Source organism: Centruroides sculpturatus, unplaced genomic scaffold (assembly GCF_000671375.1).
Source record: "Centruroides sculpturatus isolate CEXI.00-Female unplaced genomic scaffold, Cexi_2.0 scaffold42, whole genome shotgun sequence".
Classification (NCBI taxonomy): domain Eukaryota; kingdom Metazoa; phylum Arthropoda; class Arachnida; order Scorpiones; family Buthidae; genus Centruroides; species Centruroides sculpturatus.
The window spans coordinates 201,242-220,233 of NW_019384399.1; the positions used below are offsets into that span (position 1 = coordinate 201,242).

At 31.5% G+C, this 18,992-nt stretch overlaps 1 protein-coding gene across 2 annotated transcripts in view; it reads left to right on the forward strand.

The window, feature by feature from the left end:
* Positions 1–2,187: 2,187 nt before the first annotated feature.
* LOC111618579 (T-complex protein 11-like protein 1) overlaps positions 2,188–18,992 on the forward strand; it is a 49,978-nt gene continuing 33,173 nt past the window's right edge. The window contains exons 1-2 of one of the 2 annotated variants that reach the window (XM_023360137.1): positions 2,188–2,380; positions 15,240–15,479. In XM_023360137.1, the coding sequence (XP_023215905.1) occupies positions 15,242–15,479 (238 nt within the window). In that variant the 5' untranslated portion in view covers positions 2,188–2,380; positions 15,240–15,241. The remainder of the gene's footprint in view (positions 2,381–15,239; positions 15,480–18,992) is intronic. The other variant, XM_023360135.1, reaches the window with a different exon arrangement.

Genomic DNA, 18,992 nt, shown 5'->3' on the forward strand with positions numbered 1-18,992 from the left:
GTATTTTGTATGTGTCGACATTCACCGGAGAATTTCGACATTCTCTAATTTCTGTCTTTCACAGTAACATATACACACACTATCTTTTCCATAAATTACATTTACCTCTGGGTAACGGGTCTGTCTGACTAGTTGAGATAACTGATGTTATTTTCAGTTTTACAATGAGAAATTTACGTATAGTTGATGTTATTTAAAATGTGCATACACGTGTGAAAACACGTTATTTTCTGGGAAAATCGGAAAAGTTTTAGAGCCTGTACACACTAGGCGTTTTTCAACGCGCGTTTTAAAGAACCAAGAGTTCTATGTAGCCGTACACACTCAAACGCGCGCTTTTGGCCAAGCGCGCGTTAAACGCGCGTTTATAGATTTTTGTTAAAACGCGCGTTTTGCGGGCGTTAGCCGAGCGCTTTGAGATATATGTGCTGCCATGTTACCGTACATGCGATCGCGCGTTTTGCGGGCGTCAGCCGAGCGCTTTGAGATATATGTGCTGAAATGGAGAACGATCATTTCGATACTGATCTATTTATTGATGAAATCTAAAAGAGACCAACCATCGTCAAAGGATTTTATAGATATTTTAAAAGAATTAAAAAACTTGAATTTATTTTGTCTTAGTTTTGGATACAACGTCGCAAACATTTCATGCGTCAGTCTATCTCGTAATATTGGGTGCACCCAAAATTCTCTTTGCCTCTGCCGTCGTCTTTTATAGCGACGATAGAGGAGCCACACACAAGCAATCACTTCCACATCCATTTCCAAACCGAGCCAGTGCGCACGCTCCGCTAAACGCTCGTCAAACGCCGAGCTAACGCGCGTTAGCTCGGCGTTCGACGAGCGTTTAGCGGAGCGTGCGCACTGGCTCGGTTTGGAAATGGATGTGGAAGTGATTGCTTGTGTGTGGCTCCTCTATCGTCGCTATAAAAGACGACGGCGGAGGCAAAGAGAATTTTGGGTGCACCCAATATTACGAGATAGACTGACGCATGAAATGTTTGCGACGTTGTATCCAAAACTAAGACAAAATAAATTCAAGTTTTTTAATTCTTTTAAAATATCTATAAAATCCTTTGACGATGGTTGGTCTCTTTTAGATTTCATCAATAAATAGATCAGTATCGAAATGATCGTTCTCCATTTCAGCACATATATCTCAAAGCGCTCGGCTGACGCCCGCAAAACGCGCGATCGCATGTACGGTAACATGGCAGCACATATATCTCAAAGCGCTCGGCTAACGCCCGCAAAACGCGCGTTTTAACAAAAATCTATAAACGCGCGTTTAACGCGCGCTTGGTCAAAAGCGCGCGTTTGAGTGTGTACGGCTACATAGAACTCTTGGTTCTTTAAAACGCGCGTTGAAAAACGCCTAGTGTGTACAGGCTCTTAATGTTGGTTACAGAATATTAGCTTAAAAATAACTTATTATTATGCAATTTTATAAAGTAGAATAGTTGGCTCTACTATGCGAATTTAGTTTCAGCTTGGGTGAGCTCCAAAACTTGGAAATCACTGATGACGTGTAAAGTCAACAAAATATTCTAAAAGTTAACACACCAATCAGAGACTATCTCAACAAATTCTCAACATACAATTTAAACGTAGTCGATTGTGTTGAATTGTTCTTAAAACATTACTGTTCTTTTTGACCAAAGAGAGCACTTAAAAAAAAAAAAAAAATAGGATTAATAGTTATATAGATGAAAGAGAGACCAGATATGGAAAGCTTAGTGGAAGGAAGCCCCGATTTATTATATACGAATTTCCACTTTGCACCGGAAGTAATGTTATTTCAATTCAAACATATTCCTTCAGGAGTTAGATGACCGGCACGATTCTATTGCTAGCAGGAAAATACGATGTACTGTAAAGGGGCAAAACACTACTAATTTGAGATGGAGAGCATATATTTTAAATTAAGCTAAAAATTGCAACTCGGCATTGTGACAATGCTACAATAAATAATTGGTCGTTTGAATAAAAGAAAATACTGTACTTTGAGTAATATGAAAAGCCTCTTGTGTAATAAATTATAAAAAAAAGTTAGCTATAGATGATAAAACGTTAAAAAATAAATTAATTTTTTATTACAATTATTATTTTATGAACTTAAAAAAATATATTACAGTACTATAAACAACCACTGAAACTTCCGCGGACGTCGCTAGCGACCAACGAAATGTATTTGTGATGACGTCACTTCCGCCGTAAACATCCTATCTATTAATACAGATGTAGTGTCGCTGCCTGTGGGTAATTGTTCGACTATTAAAAGTTGCAGAACTAGATATACGAAAGTTGAATCATAATACAGACGGACTAGTAAGACGTATTTAAGCGTCATTTAATCGATCGAAACAAAGCAGAAAAGGTAAGATTGTTTCGGAAAGTAAATTTATTCCATATTAACGTAGCAAAAATGTTACGTCGTTTGAATTTACTTTCAACTTTTTTAAAATTAAAATGCTTGAAAATAAATTTTTAAAATATATAACAGAACTTTTTGGTGTTTTGTGTACACAAAGCTGTCCTTGTTCGTTTCGTTTCTTTGGATATTTGCCAATTTCCCAGTAAAGTATGATGTTCTCCAGCATTTATATTTATGTACTTCGAATGAAATTCGTTTTTTTTTTTTTAGTCATTATCATTCACAAAACAAATGTAAATCTTACTTGGAAACGAATTTAGCTTTGAATTTATATTTTATGCGTATGAACGTGATGTTTATTTATAAATCGTGAGCTAATTTTACATGCTGGGTGACATCAACTGAAGGATTTGATAGTTTTCGTTAGGAAATTTTTTAATTGTGAAATTAGATTTATAAATTAAAATAATTTTGATTTCTAAAACCGAATCGATACTCTAAAAAGTTTTTATTATGATTACAATCATTTGCATATATCAATTTCGAAATGTTTGAATAAGATTTCATTTGTACGAATGTATACGTACCGGTACAGTTAAACTGGTTAATTACTTATAGAATTTTAAGTATCTTTATCAAAATATTGACTTTTATCAATGGTTCCGTATCAGTTTTATCTGTTTTGGTGTTTGTTTATGCGTACCAATGACCTACATAAATGTGGATGTAAATAAATTGCGATTTTTATTGTTTGTTTATTATGCTATGTCATATATACATATATATACTGTATATATTAATTCAGTATATGGAAAAATAATTGTGTGATAGAATTAATCACTTTCATCTGTAACGTTGTTAATCCGTATTTAACAGACTTTCGGGATAAAACGATATGACGGTTGCATTCGAATAGAAGAAAAATTTAAAAGATTTCAGAATAAATAATTTAAACGTTAGTACCAGTTCTTATAAGTTACGAAAATACTATATATAAACTCAAAAACAAAAATAAAAATAATTTAAAAATAAGATAGTGTACTTCGTACTTCGAATTTAATTCATTCCAGGAGGACGTTCGAAGTCCGAAACACTTTTTCCCATTAAAAATAACGGAAAGTGAATTAAGTCATTCCCAGACCCTGAACGTCGGCACTGAATGTGGACTTCGGCATCTTAACATAGATATGTGATTTAATTATGACAGTTGTGAAATTTAACATATTATAGTGTAAGATTTTATACTTTGTTTAGAATTGTACTTTAAACTTTTACTTCACATTTTGTTTGAATAAAATCAAGTTGTAATGTCTTCAGATAAAAATCAAGCATATTATTATTATGCTTTTGAGTTTCAAAAAAGGATACAGCACTGTACAAACCAGTAAAAAAATTGTGATGTTAAAGGAAAGATGTTCCTAAACTTTAAAAATATCAAATGTGGTTTAAAATAATTCTGTTCAGAAAATTTTGAATTAAAGGATAAAAACATAGAAGGTGCCCAAACTCCATTGACAAAGAAAAATTGCAGAAAGAAATTGTTAAAAATTGATAAATAACACACAGTATAGTATACATAACCAAATATATCAAAAATAAAATGAAAAAGCACCAAAAACATACAGCCATAACACAAAAGTGAGAGATGACTTTGTCACCTAATGGATTGAATTTATGCTTTGAGTGCATTTTTTCACTGAGCACAGTTTGAACTTTGAAGCATTGGTTGAACTCCAAATTTTTGTGTTTGAACTCTGAAGTGTTCGAAGTTAGTCATTCAAAGGGTATGAGGTACCATTGTAGATATATGCATAGAAATTGTACTAACATTTAAATTATAATACAGTAGAACATCGATTATCCGACTCAATTGGTGACTCAGGTTGGTCGGATAACTGAAAAAATCGGATAACTGAAAAGAATGAAAAAAATACATTATTAGTATAGTATATTCCACATACAGTAGACCTCCCCTATAACGCGTAGATACGTTCCACGTTATAAGAATTTCACGTTGTAGGAATCCTTAAATACATGAGCCAATCACAGCCCAACACATGTGCAGTTTACCGACTATGGCTGTTTGAAAGGTTTTCTTCCATAAAATTAATCAATTGTAGACTAATTTGACTCAACATTTCCAAAATACGTATAATTTTTTTGGGAATAATCCGTATAAACTATGCTATAAACAAGAAATTGTAGGATTACTTACCGAGTGTGCATCGTTCGACGTCGCTATTGCTTAAGCTTGTTTTTGTCACGGAGCAGTGCACCAAATGGCGGCCACAATTTCTGATAAGTTATTTTTCTGCGAAAAATTTGTTGAACTTTGGAGACATCATTAATATAAATAATTTTTATGGCCGTTGAATAAGAAATGTTTCTTTCACAAGAAATGTATAAAATTACAGTACTGTATTAAACTTACGGTACCTAATTTACATACTGTACAGACGATAGTAAACTCAACTTACTCGCCTAAACTCTGTAGCGTGGCGCTGGACGGCGGAAAGTAGTTTGGCTGCTCGTTCGCTATTAGTCCAGATTCGACCAATCCTGTCGCGGCACGAGTCGGCGATGACGTTTTACGAGTTCCTTTTAGCGTCCTTATACGAATACTGTTGCAATTTTTTCGCTGCGTTATAGGAATCTCTGTTATAGGAACTCACGTTATAGGGGGGTCAACTGTAATTAGTATATTAGTATATTGCTATTAACCAACGCATTGAATTTTCATCATTAAGCCTAACAAATTTTTTTAAAATAATAATCGTCGCTATTGTATCGTTAAAAATTATTTTTAAATTATTTTGTTGCTCACAAAACAAACAATCACTCATAATTAGAAAATTAAGTCTCGTTTAAATACTGGCCTCCCTTCAATGGTCGAGCCAGTGTTACCAGCTAAAACGCGCAAAAAGTTAACAAAAATATTATTAAAGTAGCCAAGACATAGCTAAATATTATAGTGCCACAGCACTAGTAGACATTTGAAATTTGCCTACTAGAACGGTTGGTTAATCGGGGGTCGGATAATCAATGCTCTACTGCAGTGTTTTTTCAACCTGTGGGTCACAGGTAGAAGAAAAAGACAAGTGTTTGTAGGTCGTACACTACATTAAAAAACTACAATTTCACCGAGAATTACGGCCCACCCCAGAAAATCATAGCGGAAAAAGTGTTGAGCTGATTTGCAAAAACAAATACAAAGTAGAAAAGTAGAAGCTGAAAATTCAGATCCTAAAGAATAAAAAAAAAAAAAATCAACAGTTTATTGTGCCTAATGTTATAATTAAAGGAAGTTTCATACTTTACGTGTGTTAAATTATTGTTGATTGAAATGAAAATTTCAATCAACAATAATTTGTCTCAACAGAAAGAAAATTAAATACATAGTTTTTGAAATCACTGATATAGTTTTAATATGGACGTAGGGGGGTCGCCAGAATTTTTTAACCTGTAAAGGGTTGCGTATTCAAGAAGATTGAAAAACACTGCTCTACCGTATTAAATAACGCTTCTAGCCCATGACTTTAATTTAGATTGAAGTAGTTAGCCTAATAAATAGGGTTGTTACAACCCTACTTATTAGGCTAACTAATTCAATCTAAGCATTTAAATTGTTTATTATGGATTGTTTTTAAATTTTTCATTCTATTCAAATGCAACTGTAATTCATTTTGTGTATTTATCCTGAAGAAAGTGATAGAATTTTTGCTAAATTATCTATTTACTGATTTGGAAATGTAGAATTGGACTTTCAATTTTGTTTTTGTTATAATTTTCTCATACATACATACATACATACATACATACATACATATATACATACATACATACATACATACATGTCATTACAAATACAGTATTTGCAAAAGGAGTGGGCAGCAGCCAAGAACGATCACATACATACTCATACATTTATCATATTTCTCCAGATACTCGTACTTCTGCATACTTTTTTTATTTCTGCCGTCTTCATCTCTTTTCTTGTTAGCACACTTTCTATCTCATTCATGTTCATAATCTTTTGTTTCTTCAAATGCTAATCCATTTGCTCCAACTAGGGTTGATTTTCCATTTCATTTTCTTTCCATTTTTCCTAAGTAACTCTAGTAATTCCTTTTTATTCATTGGCCAAACCATTGTAAAGCAGACTTGCTCATCTTTTGTACTGCATTCTCTTTCACATCACATTTTTTCCTGATATTCTCATTCTTCATCTTCTTTACACACACTTGTTTCTCAAATGATTCATCTTCTGTCTTATCCATGTCTCCACATATTTCAGCGCAAGAACCAGAATGACAATACTTCTGTATATTGTCATTCTGACCTTTCTTGACATTTATTCCTTGTAAATTTACTCATAACACCTACAACTCTAGCATTTGCTCTTCTTTTAATCTATACTACCATTTTTCTGAGACATGCTTTCCAGATACAAAAACTCATTCACTTGTTCTAACATTCGGATGTTTGTCATTTAATTTACACTTTAAGTAACAATTGTACATTCTGTTTATACTTTCTGACACTAAACATTTTTGTCTTGCTGACATTCATATGAAACTTAAACTCTTCACATGCTTCATTCTTTCTTTAACATAAAATTCTGTAGTTTTGTTTCATTCTTTAATAATAGCACTATGTCATCTGTATACATCAATTGGCACTTTTTCATTCTCAATTCTCAGGTTCTCTAGCTCTCCTCATACATGCATCAATGTACACATTGAAGAACAATGAAATATGACATTCCAGCCTTACACCCTTCTCAAGACTCAATATTGAACCATTCAAATATTTTCCATTTATCTGCACACATGCTTTGCTTGTGAGATAGCAAGAGATTGTTTTTATAGTACATTTACTGTAGTTTGATAAAATTGCCAGGACAATAATTATAAAATTAATACATAATTAAGATAGGACATCGAAAGACTCATTTGTATTTCTTACACTTCAGAAAAATAAGTCTTACCGTGGAGTCGACCTTTTATTAGAGGCTGCTCATCTGCCTGTAAAAAATATAATATACATTTTATGAAATGGCACAAATAAAAAATATAGTATGCATCACTAGAAGGAAGTTTTGTAATACAGTGGGTGATCGGTTAATGAACATAATCCATTCCAAGACTTTGTTCGTTAACTGATTATTGATTAACCATAGTTTTTATGGGAATTTGATTAATTTGTTCCAAAGACTCCAAAAACTAAAAAATATATACTTTTTTACTACATTTATTTATATGTAATACAGTAGAACCTCGAAAACTTGGCCTAATGTGGACCGAAGGGTGGCCGAGTTTGTGAAAATGGCGGGTTATCGGGAATGGGGTTAAAAAAGGATAAGTATGCGTGTTTCCTCAGAAAATACTGTACTGTACTTGTATGTATTGTTTGCTTGAGAATACAACAGAGAATAAACTGCCCAAATACCCTTAAACAAAGGAAAAGTACGTACTTTATGAAGGCATAGAGCCTTTACTACATTAAAATGAAAATTAATGAATACACTGTGTACAGTAATTTACCTGATAAGACAGACCTCAGAAAAATACTTTATGAGAGCTTTTATACTTTTATAAAACTGTCTATAATGAAAATTAATTAACTAAAGATTTTTTTGCCCTGCCAGGGTGTGGCCGAGTTATCCGGAGTGCCGGGTTATCGAGAGCCGAGTTTTCGCGGTTCTACTGTAGTAAAAATACATATATATGCAGTCTTGCATTTTTATTAGTCATGTTTTTTCCATTTGTGGGGGTTAAAGAATCTGTCCAATGTTGATTGCTTTTCTCTTTTCTTCAGGATTTTTCAGAAGTAATTAATAGTATTGTAATTGTAGAGATCCCCAACCCCATTAATCTTATTCTGGTTTGGATGCGACTTGGATGATTGTTGTTCTGACATCTCTGGTGTTCTTCTGTTGTCAAATCAGTTTCAGGTTCCATTATGAGCTCTAAAATGCTCTTTATTTCTCAGATGTGATTTTCATTACTCCATTAGCAGCTTGAGATTTCTTGATATATCTTTCATAGCTAAGATTGTGCCTACTGTAAACCTGTTCAAGCCATACTGCCTAGCAACATCAGACATCTTGTGCCCACTTTCTACCTTGGCTATTATCTCTTACTTGGTTTCTTTGGTGAGCACAGTTCTTGACACTTTTTTTTAAGGCTCCATAATATTATCAATTGTTTTTTAAATAAAAAGTTCTGAAAAGCACTTACAAAAATTCATAGAACAGAAATCAACTAACCCACAAAAAATTTAAATGCAAGGCCCGGATGAAATTTGGTATTAAAACGTTAAAAAATATCCTATGGGACAGTTAAACTTTCACCTTTTGTAAATAAACCCCGATGCAAAACTTAACAAGTACCCGTCCGACAGTCTCACGAAGACTATAAAAAATTATTTGTCAGAAAGGTAAACAAAAAGCTGGAATTACAAGGGAGAGTTTCAAAATTCGGAGAAACTGGCTGATACCTTAGAATCCACTAGGTTTAAGAAAATGTAATCTATTATAAAAGCTGTTTATTTTGTCTTTACTATCCATATAAAGGCTCAAAAAGCACCCCTTATAATTTAAAAAACCAACAGATTTTCAAGTTCAGATCGAATTCATTTGTAATTAATAATTATTATAGCCATTATTTGGCCTGATCTCATATGGCAGTTGTAGTAGATTTGAAATGATTATTATAAGACTGCTATTGACAAACCACAATGTTTGAACCATTAGTTTTTTATCTGAAGATAGAAAGCTAATAGTTCCAAACAGTGACATCACTGTTTAAAGATCTATTATTTATTCATCAGTAGGTAGAGACCCATAAAATTTTATTGTTTTTTACATAATTATTTGAAATCTGGAAAATTGCAAGTTACCTTTGTTTGTTTTGTTTACAATGTTATTTTAGCATGCATCTTACAATGAAGATTTTTTTTAGTGTGAAGTAAATAGTCATTATTTCTGCTTTATACAAGTTTTGTTCAAATTATTTAATGAAATATTTTTCTCTTGTTTTATTTTTGATATTAGTTTGTGAGAAAGTTGAATTAGTACCAAAATACAGTAGTTACTGTATCTTTGTAATCTTGTTTTATTTTTGATATTAGTTTGTGAGAAAGTTGAATTAGTACCAAAATACAGTAGTTACTGTATCTTTGGACACTTTTATTTAAATCTATTTTATGAGCAATTTTAATCTCATTGAAATTGTTTATTTTTGTTATCTTTAAATCTGTCATATCCATGTTTTTAAACTGATAGNAAAAATTACTTACTTGAATAAAAATAATACAGTTTTGTCAATGAATGTCACTTTTTGGACAGTTTTGTCTTTTATTTTATTTTATTAAAAGTAATTCTCCATCGGACGAACTTTTACAGAAGAAATTTAAAAAAGAAATCAAATTTAATAATGATAATGATTCAATTATATACAATTCTGATTTTTTGTTTTTTTTTCTTTTTAATCTTATTAAAGAAAACTGGACATTTAGAATTTCTGAAAAATGCAACACAAATGAAATATTCTTAAAAGATTAGGTAAATGAACTTCAACTTAACCAACAATGATTCAGAAACTACGTCGTAGAATAAAAGTTTTGTCATTGCCCTACATTGTAGTAGATTACCTTGAAATTATATTCAGATGATTCATTTTAGATTTCTAAATAAATATGACCTTGACCTGTCAGATGTTTTTTGTATTATTATTAAAATAGATCACTTTTTTTAAAATGTTTTCTATTTATTAAATTATAAATAAGTTAAACTTTCAAATGAGTTTGCTTGTTTATAAAATTTTTTGGAAAATTATTTTAATAGAATTATAATAAACTTTTTTTCTATTATTGTAAAGATACATTTATCAATTACTATTTTTGTTATTAATGATTTATATAGATAATTAAGTTTTTAATTTATAAAGGATAATTCTGTTGTGTGTGTGATGTGACAATAATTATGTAGAATAATATGATAATTTACATATTTATAAATTCGTTTTTAGAAATTAAAATGAAAAGATAAGATTTAATATAATTGTCATTTATCATAAATTTTCTTAATCAGATAATTCTTGAAAATTCCAGAATTCTATGTCTGCAGGTATATAGGAATGCTATTGGTAATTCATTGTTCATAAACTTAGGATTTAATTATATTTAATTTGGTTGATTACATACATAAATAGATGCATTTTGAGCTGATTTACATTATACAGCCCCTATCGGTAATTTGCAAGTTGGCATGAAATTCATCTACAGTCAAACCTCAGTTTTCAAACTTAATTCATCAAGTTTGAAAACATTAATTCTAAAACTGATTTGTTCTGAAACCAAAACAAATGTTCTTACAGGAAACAATATAAAATGGATTAACTGTTCCTGATCCCCAAAACAGTCTCTTTTTTTACTTTTTTAGCTATATTTCCTGTATAAAAATGCCTATAAATGCAATAATATTATATATAATACTATCTACATCTATTCTATATATATAAAAATCAAAATGTTCCATCACTACCAACTGAAATTAACACTTTACAAAGAAGTGCTATAAATAGAGATCCAACTCTGACTTCCTGGATGAAATATAACCAAATCAATCAAGACAGACAAGTACTTTATCCACACTTTCTGAAATATTATGCTTCAGTTGATTTGATTTCAATTTTCATTGAAATGAATTAATTAATTTTATTTTTAGTTTCAGTTTATAAGTCAGAGTTTTAATTATTATTTTATTATTTTTAGTTTAATTACTGGCTACCTAGTATTATTAATATTATAATATATAATATTATGTTAATAAATTTTTGTCATTTAAGTTAACTTAAGCATATTTAAACATAAATTCTTGGATGCCATTTATATTATACAAATGTCAATTAATGTAGTTTGTATTAATTAATTTGATTTAGATTCAACTACAGCACCTACCAAGAAGGAAAATATTATTTTTCCTGCATGCACATTGAAATCGAATTTAAATAGCAATGTCATCAATGATTTTTGTTGTAATGTCTAATGATACAGGAAATTTCTGCATCACTAACTTCTGAATTGGTAATCCTGTCAATATACAAAGCCTACGAATTATCATCGCCCATCAATGCCAAAGATGAAATCACCTTATCGTTAGCGTGGCAAGCCCTAATACAGAAAGAAGATTCAAATTAAATCGACATCAGTGCTTATAATAAATTAAGGAATAACAACACACATTTTCTCTGAATTTCGACATGCTCAAATGGATTTATTCATAAAAATTACGTAATCCATCATACAAGTAGACGATCATTACGTAGCGACTGAAGATTTGAAGACACGTGATTCCCAATGGAACTTGAAATACGATATTTAAAATTTCGTTCCAAAGACAGCTGACATTCTAACAGATCGTTGCAAATAGAACATAGTCTGATGAAGGACCCAGTGGAATCCGAAAATGTTAGCATAAGCAATTGAACATATTTCATGCCGGTTATTGGTTTTTAGAAAGATTATTTTTAGAAAGATTAATCCTGTCTTTGATTGATTGGGTTATTGACTTTCTTTAACATAGGAAATATAGGGAATTGACTATCTGTGTCTCTTATCTTTGGCAGACTCTTGCTGAGTAACTTGGATGGCAACTGGGGCAAATATACATTCAAAATTTTGTGATCTGAATTGTTCAAAAAGTGAGATGTTCAAGATCCAAGGTTTGAATGTATTTATGTATGTAATCAACCAAATTAAATATAATTAAACCCTAAGTTTTGGATCATTGAATTATCAATAGCATTCCTGTATACCTGCATATACAGGATTATTGAATTTTCAAGAATTATCTAATTGGAATATAGCCTGTGATCCCAACAAGAAAGGAAATAATTTTCTTAATTAACAATAATAATAATAATAATAATAATAATAATGTTAGGAAATTCCTGAATACTGACACTGACACTGACACTGACACAGACACACTTATTTAATTTTAGTTTTGTTTTGGTTGCTATGCCTTGACTCTGGTCCGGCATAGTACACAGCCACCGGTTTAACCGAGTATAACCCACTGAACCCAACACAATAATAATAATGACTTGAAAAATAACTTTTGATAATATGTGCAATATGATAAAAAAAAAAAAATACACATTTCAAATATATTATGGTCTTGTTTTATGTGGGATTGATGTGTGCCAGGGGTGGGCAACTCTTAGTCTGCATGTCAAACATGGCACACCAATGATTTTTCAAGCATGCAACCCAGGTCTTAGCTAAGATGTTGGATTTTATTTTTTAAGATAAGTTGTACATTTTAACTTAATATAATACAATTCTATTGAAGTATAGCAATACAAAATAAAAATGTATTAAAAAAAAACAACTGTTTTATTAATACTAATTAATAAAAAAATAAAACAAACATCGTATTTCCAAGACATTATTTCTGTGATATACTGACTTACAAGTAGATTGTCAATTTACTAGAAAATTTATTAAATCTAGTTTTTCCTTAGTGTTGACTAGCTGTTAGATCAAATAATTGTTTTGATCTCTAATATATTGGAATATATTGAGTCTGGGTGTATGTTATTGAAATTAAGGACTGTATAATTCTACTTAGAACAAAATGATGATTTTAATAACAACTAAGGATCAGTGCCAGTATGGCTGACGAGGTACAGATGTACTACAGTTTAGTGATGACATGATATAGTTCTAATGACAAACATTAATTTCTAAACTTATTACTAAAATACTAAACTAATTTGCGTTAAATCTACATACAATTATTTACAAGATGATAAACACGTGCTGCAACAACTTTCCTTTGTTCTTCTATTAGATGAACTTCCAAATCTCACCGATCGTCAGACAACAGTTCATGACTCTCCACTAATGCACTTTCTATATGTAGACATATCTAATATATATCACTATCATACATTTGCAATATCAATATTACTTGGGTCTGTTAACTATAAACTGTCCGTACATGCACACCACGAAGCTGTTGATGATAAGTTCTTAAAGATGGAAATGGATTACAGTATAGTACCTCCACTTGATGTATTCAATCCTTGGCTGCCTCTTCTATCTCCTGCTACCAGACGAATTATATCAAACTGCAAAGCGAACAACCAAAAAAGTTCCTTCACACACTAGACGGTCCAATTTATACTCCCCCTCATTCATGAATGCTCTCTTAACACATGACCCCGTTCTTGACTAATTAGGCTACACCAGTTGGTGTAGCAAGAAAGGTGATACAGCATAATATTCTGCGGACATTTATACAAAAAGTAGATCCCGACACGTGGTAATGGAAGATAATTAATATATACAAATTATATTAATATTTAAGCATACATAAAACAATAATAAAGTAGCGCAGCACTACATAATAATATGTTCCCAAAAATTTTGGTTGGCATTTGAGAAAATTTTGCACTATAGATTTAGCAATTTTGGCATGCACACCCCTGATATATGCAAATATTTCATATTTTTGTATATAGTGAATAATTGGAGTAACTCTTGGGTGCATGGTAATTTAGAATACTAATGTACTGTGCATACTGACTATTTTTATTATGAAATTCAATAGACATTTGTTTGAAACATTTTAAATACATTTGATATGCAACCATCCAAAGCAATGGAAAAATAAGTGTCTGGGCAATCATCTGATACTACTTGAGTGGAACAAAAATTTATACAGTATGCAACCATCATGTATAATAAAACTATACTATAGTTTTATTTAGAAAATGAACAGAACTAAGAGAATATGGTTTCTAACTTATAAAAGAGCAATGCAAAAATTTTTTTCCTCATTATAATTTACTTGTTTGTTTTGTTGTTCATTCAGTGCCCATTTCTATATTTAAATTCCTGAAAAATATTTGATTCCTTCCACACAACATAATTATGATCTTTTATTATATAGCATAGTATATTATAAAACATTTTGAAACAATAGAAAATTAGAAGTTACTAAATAGGCTAATTAGGGTTGATTAATTTATATATACAGAAATTGAATTACAGACTTGTTGCATTTTTAGTCAATGCTAAATATTCTACTCAATTGGATTTTATCAAATAGAAATCACTCTCTTCAAGTAAACTGCCTACCTTTTTAAAGATGATAAAAAGATTAATCTCTAAACTCTTGGATATGAACATTAAATTAATTTGAATAATAAGATTGATGATAATTAACCAAAATAAATTTATAAAGCTGTCTTCAAATTCTTGATAGTCAAGGTATATATATGATGATTGATGCATTTGAAATTAATTTAAAGTCAGGATGCATCAGAAACATTAATGCATAAATTACAGATTTTTAGAATTATTAATAAGCTTTGATTCATTATTATTATTATTTTTAATCAATTAAAGAATTGAAGATATTTTAAACGATTTATTTCCATTATCCATTATACTAACTGGCATGACAATCAAATTAGTTTTCACCAACATAATAATATTCAAAAATAGATAGAAAATGTATATTTATGACTTAGGAAAAAATCTACTAATTAAATATAATGTGACCAGTTTTGTTCTAATGATTTTTTTGTTCTTTCTGATTTATTCATTCTGTAAAAATCTTCAGTTAAGCTAAATTTATAGGTTTTTTTTTTAAGTTAACTTTAATATTTTAGTTTGATTTGAATTTGCAAAATTATATATTATTTTAACCTATATTAATCATTTTATAAGGCAATAACAAGTATTTTCATTATTCTTGAAAATTAAATTTATAAGTTGATTTTTTCTTTGTGTAAAACTATTGTTAATATTTATAGATAATGAAATATTCCTATTTTTCTTGTTTTAGAAATGGATGAAAATATTCCTGAAAAGAATAAAAACAAACAATCTGAAAGTGATATCAAAGAGAATGAAACATGTTCTCATACTAATGAAATTAATGAGAATAACAATAAGCAAGTTAATTATAAAACAAAAGCAGAAAATGATTCTGTTTCAGAAAAGGAACAAGAAAGTAGAAGGAAAGTTCAACATATTACAATTCCCAGTTCTCCTTTAGGTGGAATTTTATTTCCAGGAGTGCCAGGTATAGCTTATTTATTATATTTTGTATAATAATAATAATAATAATAATCAGAACACAGTTAAATGCAAAACACACAGTTAAAGCAATAAACACATATGTCGTCCCAGTACTCACATACTCTTTTGGAGTTATACATTGGACTCACACAGATCTTGAGCAACTCCAAAGGAAAACAAGAACAATGCTTACTAAGCATAAACAACATCATCCTAAATCCGCCACAGAAAGATTAACCCTTCCACGTAAAGATGGCGGACTTGGTCTGATTGACATAGTTAACCTTCACTACAAACAGATACAGTCACTGCGAGAGTTTTACTACAGGAAACAAGAAACATCACAATTACATAAAGCAGTAACTCTAGCAGACTGAAGTAGCACACCATTAAACTTAAACTCACATCATACAGACATGACACAACACATAAAAAGCATAGACACCATCAAGCAATCGTGGGCTCGAAAGGCACTCCATGGCAGGCATCCTTATGACCTGGTTCAGGATTTTGTTGACAAAACTGTGTCAAACAGCTGGTTAGATCGGGGATGCCTCTTTGGGGAGACGGAAGGATTCATGATTGCCATACAGGATCAGGTCATAAATACTAAAAACTACAGAAAACACATACTCAAAGATACAACACTCACAAATGACACATGCAGAAAATGTCACATCATGCCAGAAACTATACAACACATCACTTCTGGTTGCAAGCTCTTGGCACAGACAGATTACTTACATAGACACAATCAAGTAGCAAATATAATACACCAAGAGCTTGCAAAGAAACACAAATTGGTAGACATCCACGAACCATACTACAAGTATATTCCACAGACAGTATTGGAAAACAACACGCACAAAATGTACTACGACAGAGCCATAATCACAGATAAAACAATTTACCACAACAGACCAGACATCACACTCATTGACAAACACAATAAAATCACATACATTATAGACATAGCCATTCCAAACACTCACAATGTACAAAACACATGCACTGAAAAAATTAGCAAGTACACAGAACTCGCCCAGGAAATAAGGCATCTGTGGAGGATGGATAGGGTGCTTATTGTACCTGTTGTTCTCTCCTGTACAGGTGTGATACCACACACACTACACAAAAGCCTGGGAACATTACAATTGAGTAGAAATACATACATCACACTACAGAAGGCCACTATATTGAATACATGCCACATTGTTAGGAAATTCCTGAATACAGACACACACACTGACACACTTATTTAATTTTAGTTTTGTTTTGGTTGCTATGCCTTGACTTTGGTCCGTCATAGTACACAGCCATTGGTGTGAAATAACTGAGTATAACTCACAAAACCCAACATAATAATAATCACCACTTGGTTGTGGTGAGAGAGGCCAGTAAGTTTGCTGATCCATAGAACAATGCCAGCTGGAGCACAAGCTCCTGGTAGGGACACCCATGCCAGTAAGGTCTATGGGGAGAAATGAAGCTAAGAGTGACCATACCCACATTCTATAGAGATATTTACCATCGGTATCACACTTAGACCTGGTTACTACCAGGTTTAAGTGTGATACTGGCTTGGATGTTGCCTGGATTAACAAGGTATGTGTTCATGAATTAGGCAGAGGCTCACATTCAAAAAATAGGCCACAGTCTCCTTTAGCTACCAGTGGTGAAAGCATGTACCTTCAACAGATGTGAGAACAACCTAGCCTTGGTGTTTCTGTGGCAATGCATCCACAGAGTACAAAGGTTGGAAAACCATACCAATGATTGAAATGGACAACCGAAATGAACAAGTTTATCATCCATACTTACTACATCATCACAAGACTGAAAACGAACATGACAGCATATAGATAACAGCTACATCATAGATTCACACAACAATATCCTCACCTCATTGTCACCAAACAAAGGGTTGTCGATCAAAAAAGAACAATTATACACAACAACCTTATTCCGCTAGCAACAATCTATTTGTTGTATTTGATGTATTTGATCAGCAACCTATTGTTTGAACTTATCAAACAATAGGTTGCTGATCAAATACATCAGCATACAGAAATTAATGAAGATCACATAACCTACCAAGATAATCCAGTAAAAAGCACTGATAATAGCACACACACAACGACAACAACTACTACTACTAATGATACTACAGAAACTTCCTCATCCATCACTGATAACATAGACATAAATTTAGTTAATATGCTCTCACTTTTATTTCAGGAAACACTCACCAAATATACAGATACAGATTCCACACAATAACCATGAATACCAAAAATCAATATATCTAAGACAGTAGGAAAAACACTAAATTATGTTAACATTCTCTTACTTCCACACTACATTCATTTAATTTCTATACTCAGATATTCATACATTAGTTAATGCTGGGGCAGTCACAGTAGTGACATGCCATGGACTGAATATACAATTGCAGACAGATACGTACAAAATACAATTCTATCACAAGCCTGCATGGCAGAGAAGAATAGAAACACAAATAAATGACATCAGACAGCAATTAGGCAGGCTGACACAATACACTAAAAACAACATAACACCCAAATTAAAAAAACAACTCAAAAACATTTTCAAGAAAATCAAAACACACACAAAACACGAACATCACAACACACACATTACAGAATACGTCGATACACTAAAACAAAAACTTATAATCAAAACATAGACTCAAATGGTAAAAAACATGTTCATTACGAATACAACAAAATAAATTATTTGCAAACAATGAAAAACTCTTTTATAGACAAATTAGTATCAAAACAATCACTAATGCACAGCACAATGGCACACCAACAGAAGAAGAACTCACAAATTATTGGTCTTTTTTTTGTCTAGTGCTGTCATGTGCAATGCCAATGCAGGCTGGATCGAGGAGGAGAATAAAAACTTGCACAACATGCCAACTATGCCCTGTGCTGAAATAAACATACACTACCAATCAATGGTACGTATGTTTGTACCATTGATTGGCACTCAGGCACACAACAATTGTTTTTACTTTTTGTATTTCTCATAATAACATTTGTAACACACTATGAGGGTTGAATCTAACCTTGACTATAATAGTTGCAAAAGTCTGTGCAAGTCTGACTCCTGGATGTTAATTAGTTTATCACATTACAGTAGAGCATCGATTATCCGAAAGAATTCCAGTTGGCAAATTAAAATTTTTGCCAGTGCTGTGGTGCTGCAATCTTTGGCTATGTGTTGGGCTACTCAAATATTTTACGTTTTTGATACTAAATTAACTTTTGAAGTATAATTTTTTATTGTTTTTATATTTTTCAATATATTTATTTTGTTTGTACAAAATAAAAAAATAATTTTTAACGATACAATAGTCTTCGTTAGGCTTAACATCGACGAAAATTCAACGCGAAGCGACATACAACAGAGAAAAATTTCAACATGGGATAAATTAATATATTTTTTCATACATAATTGGTTATCCGAAAGTGGCAATTTAGAGAGAAGA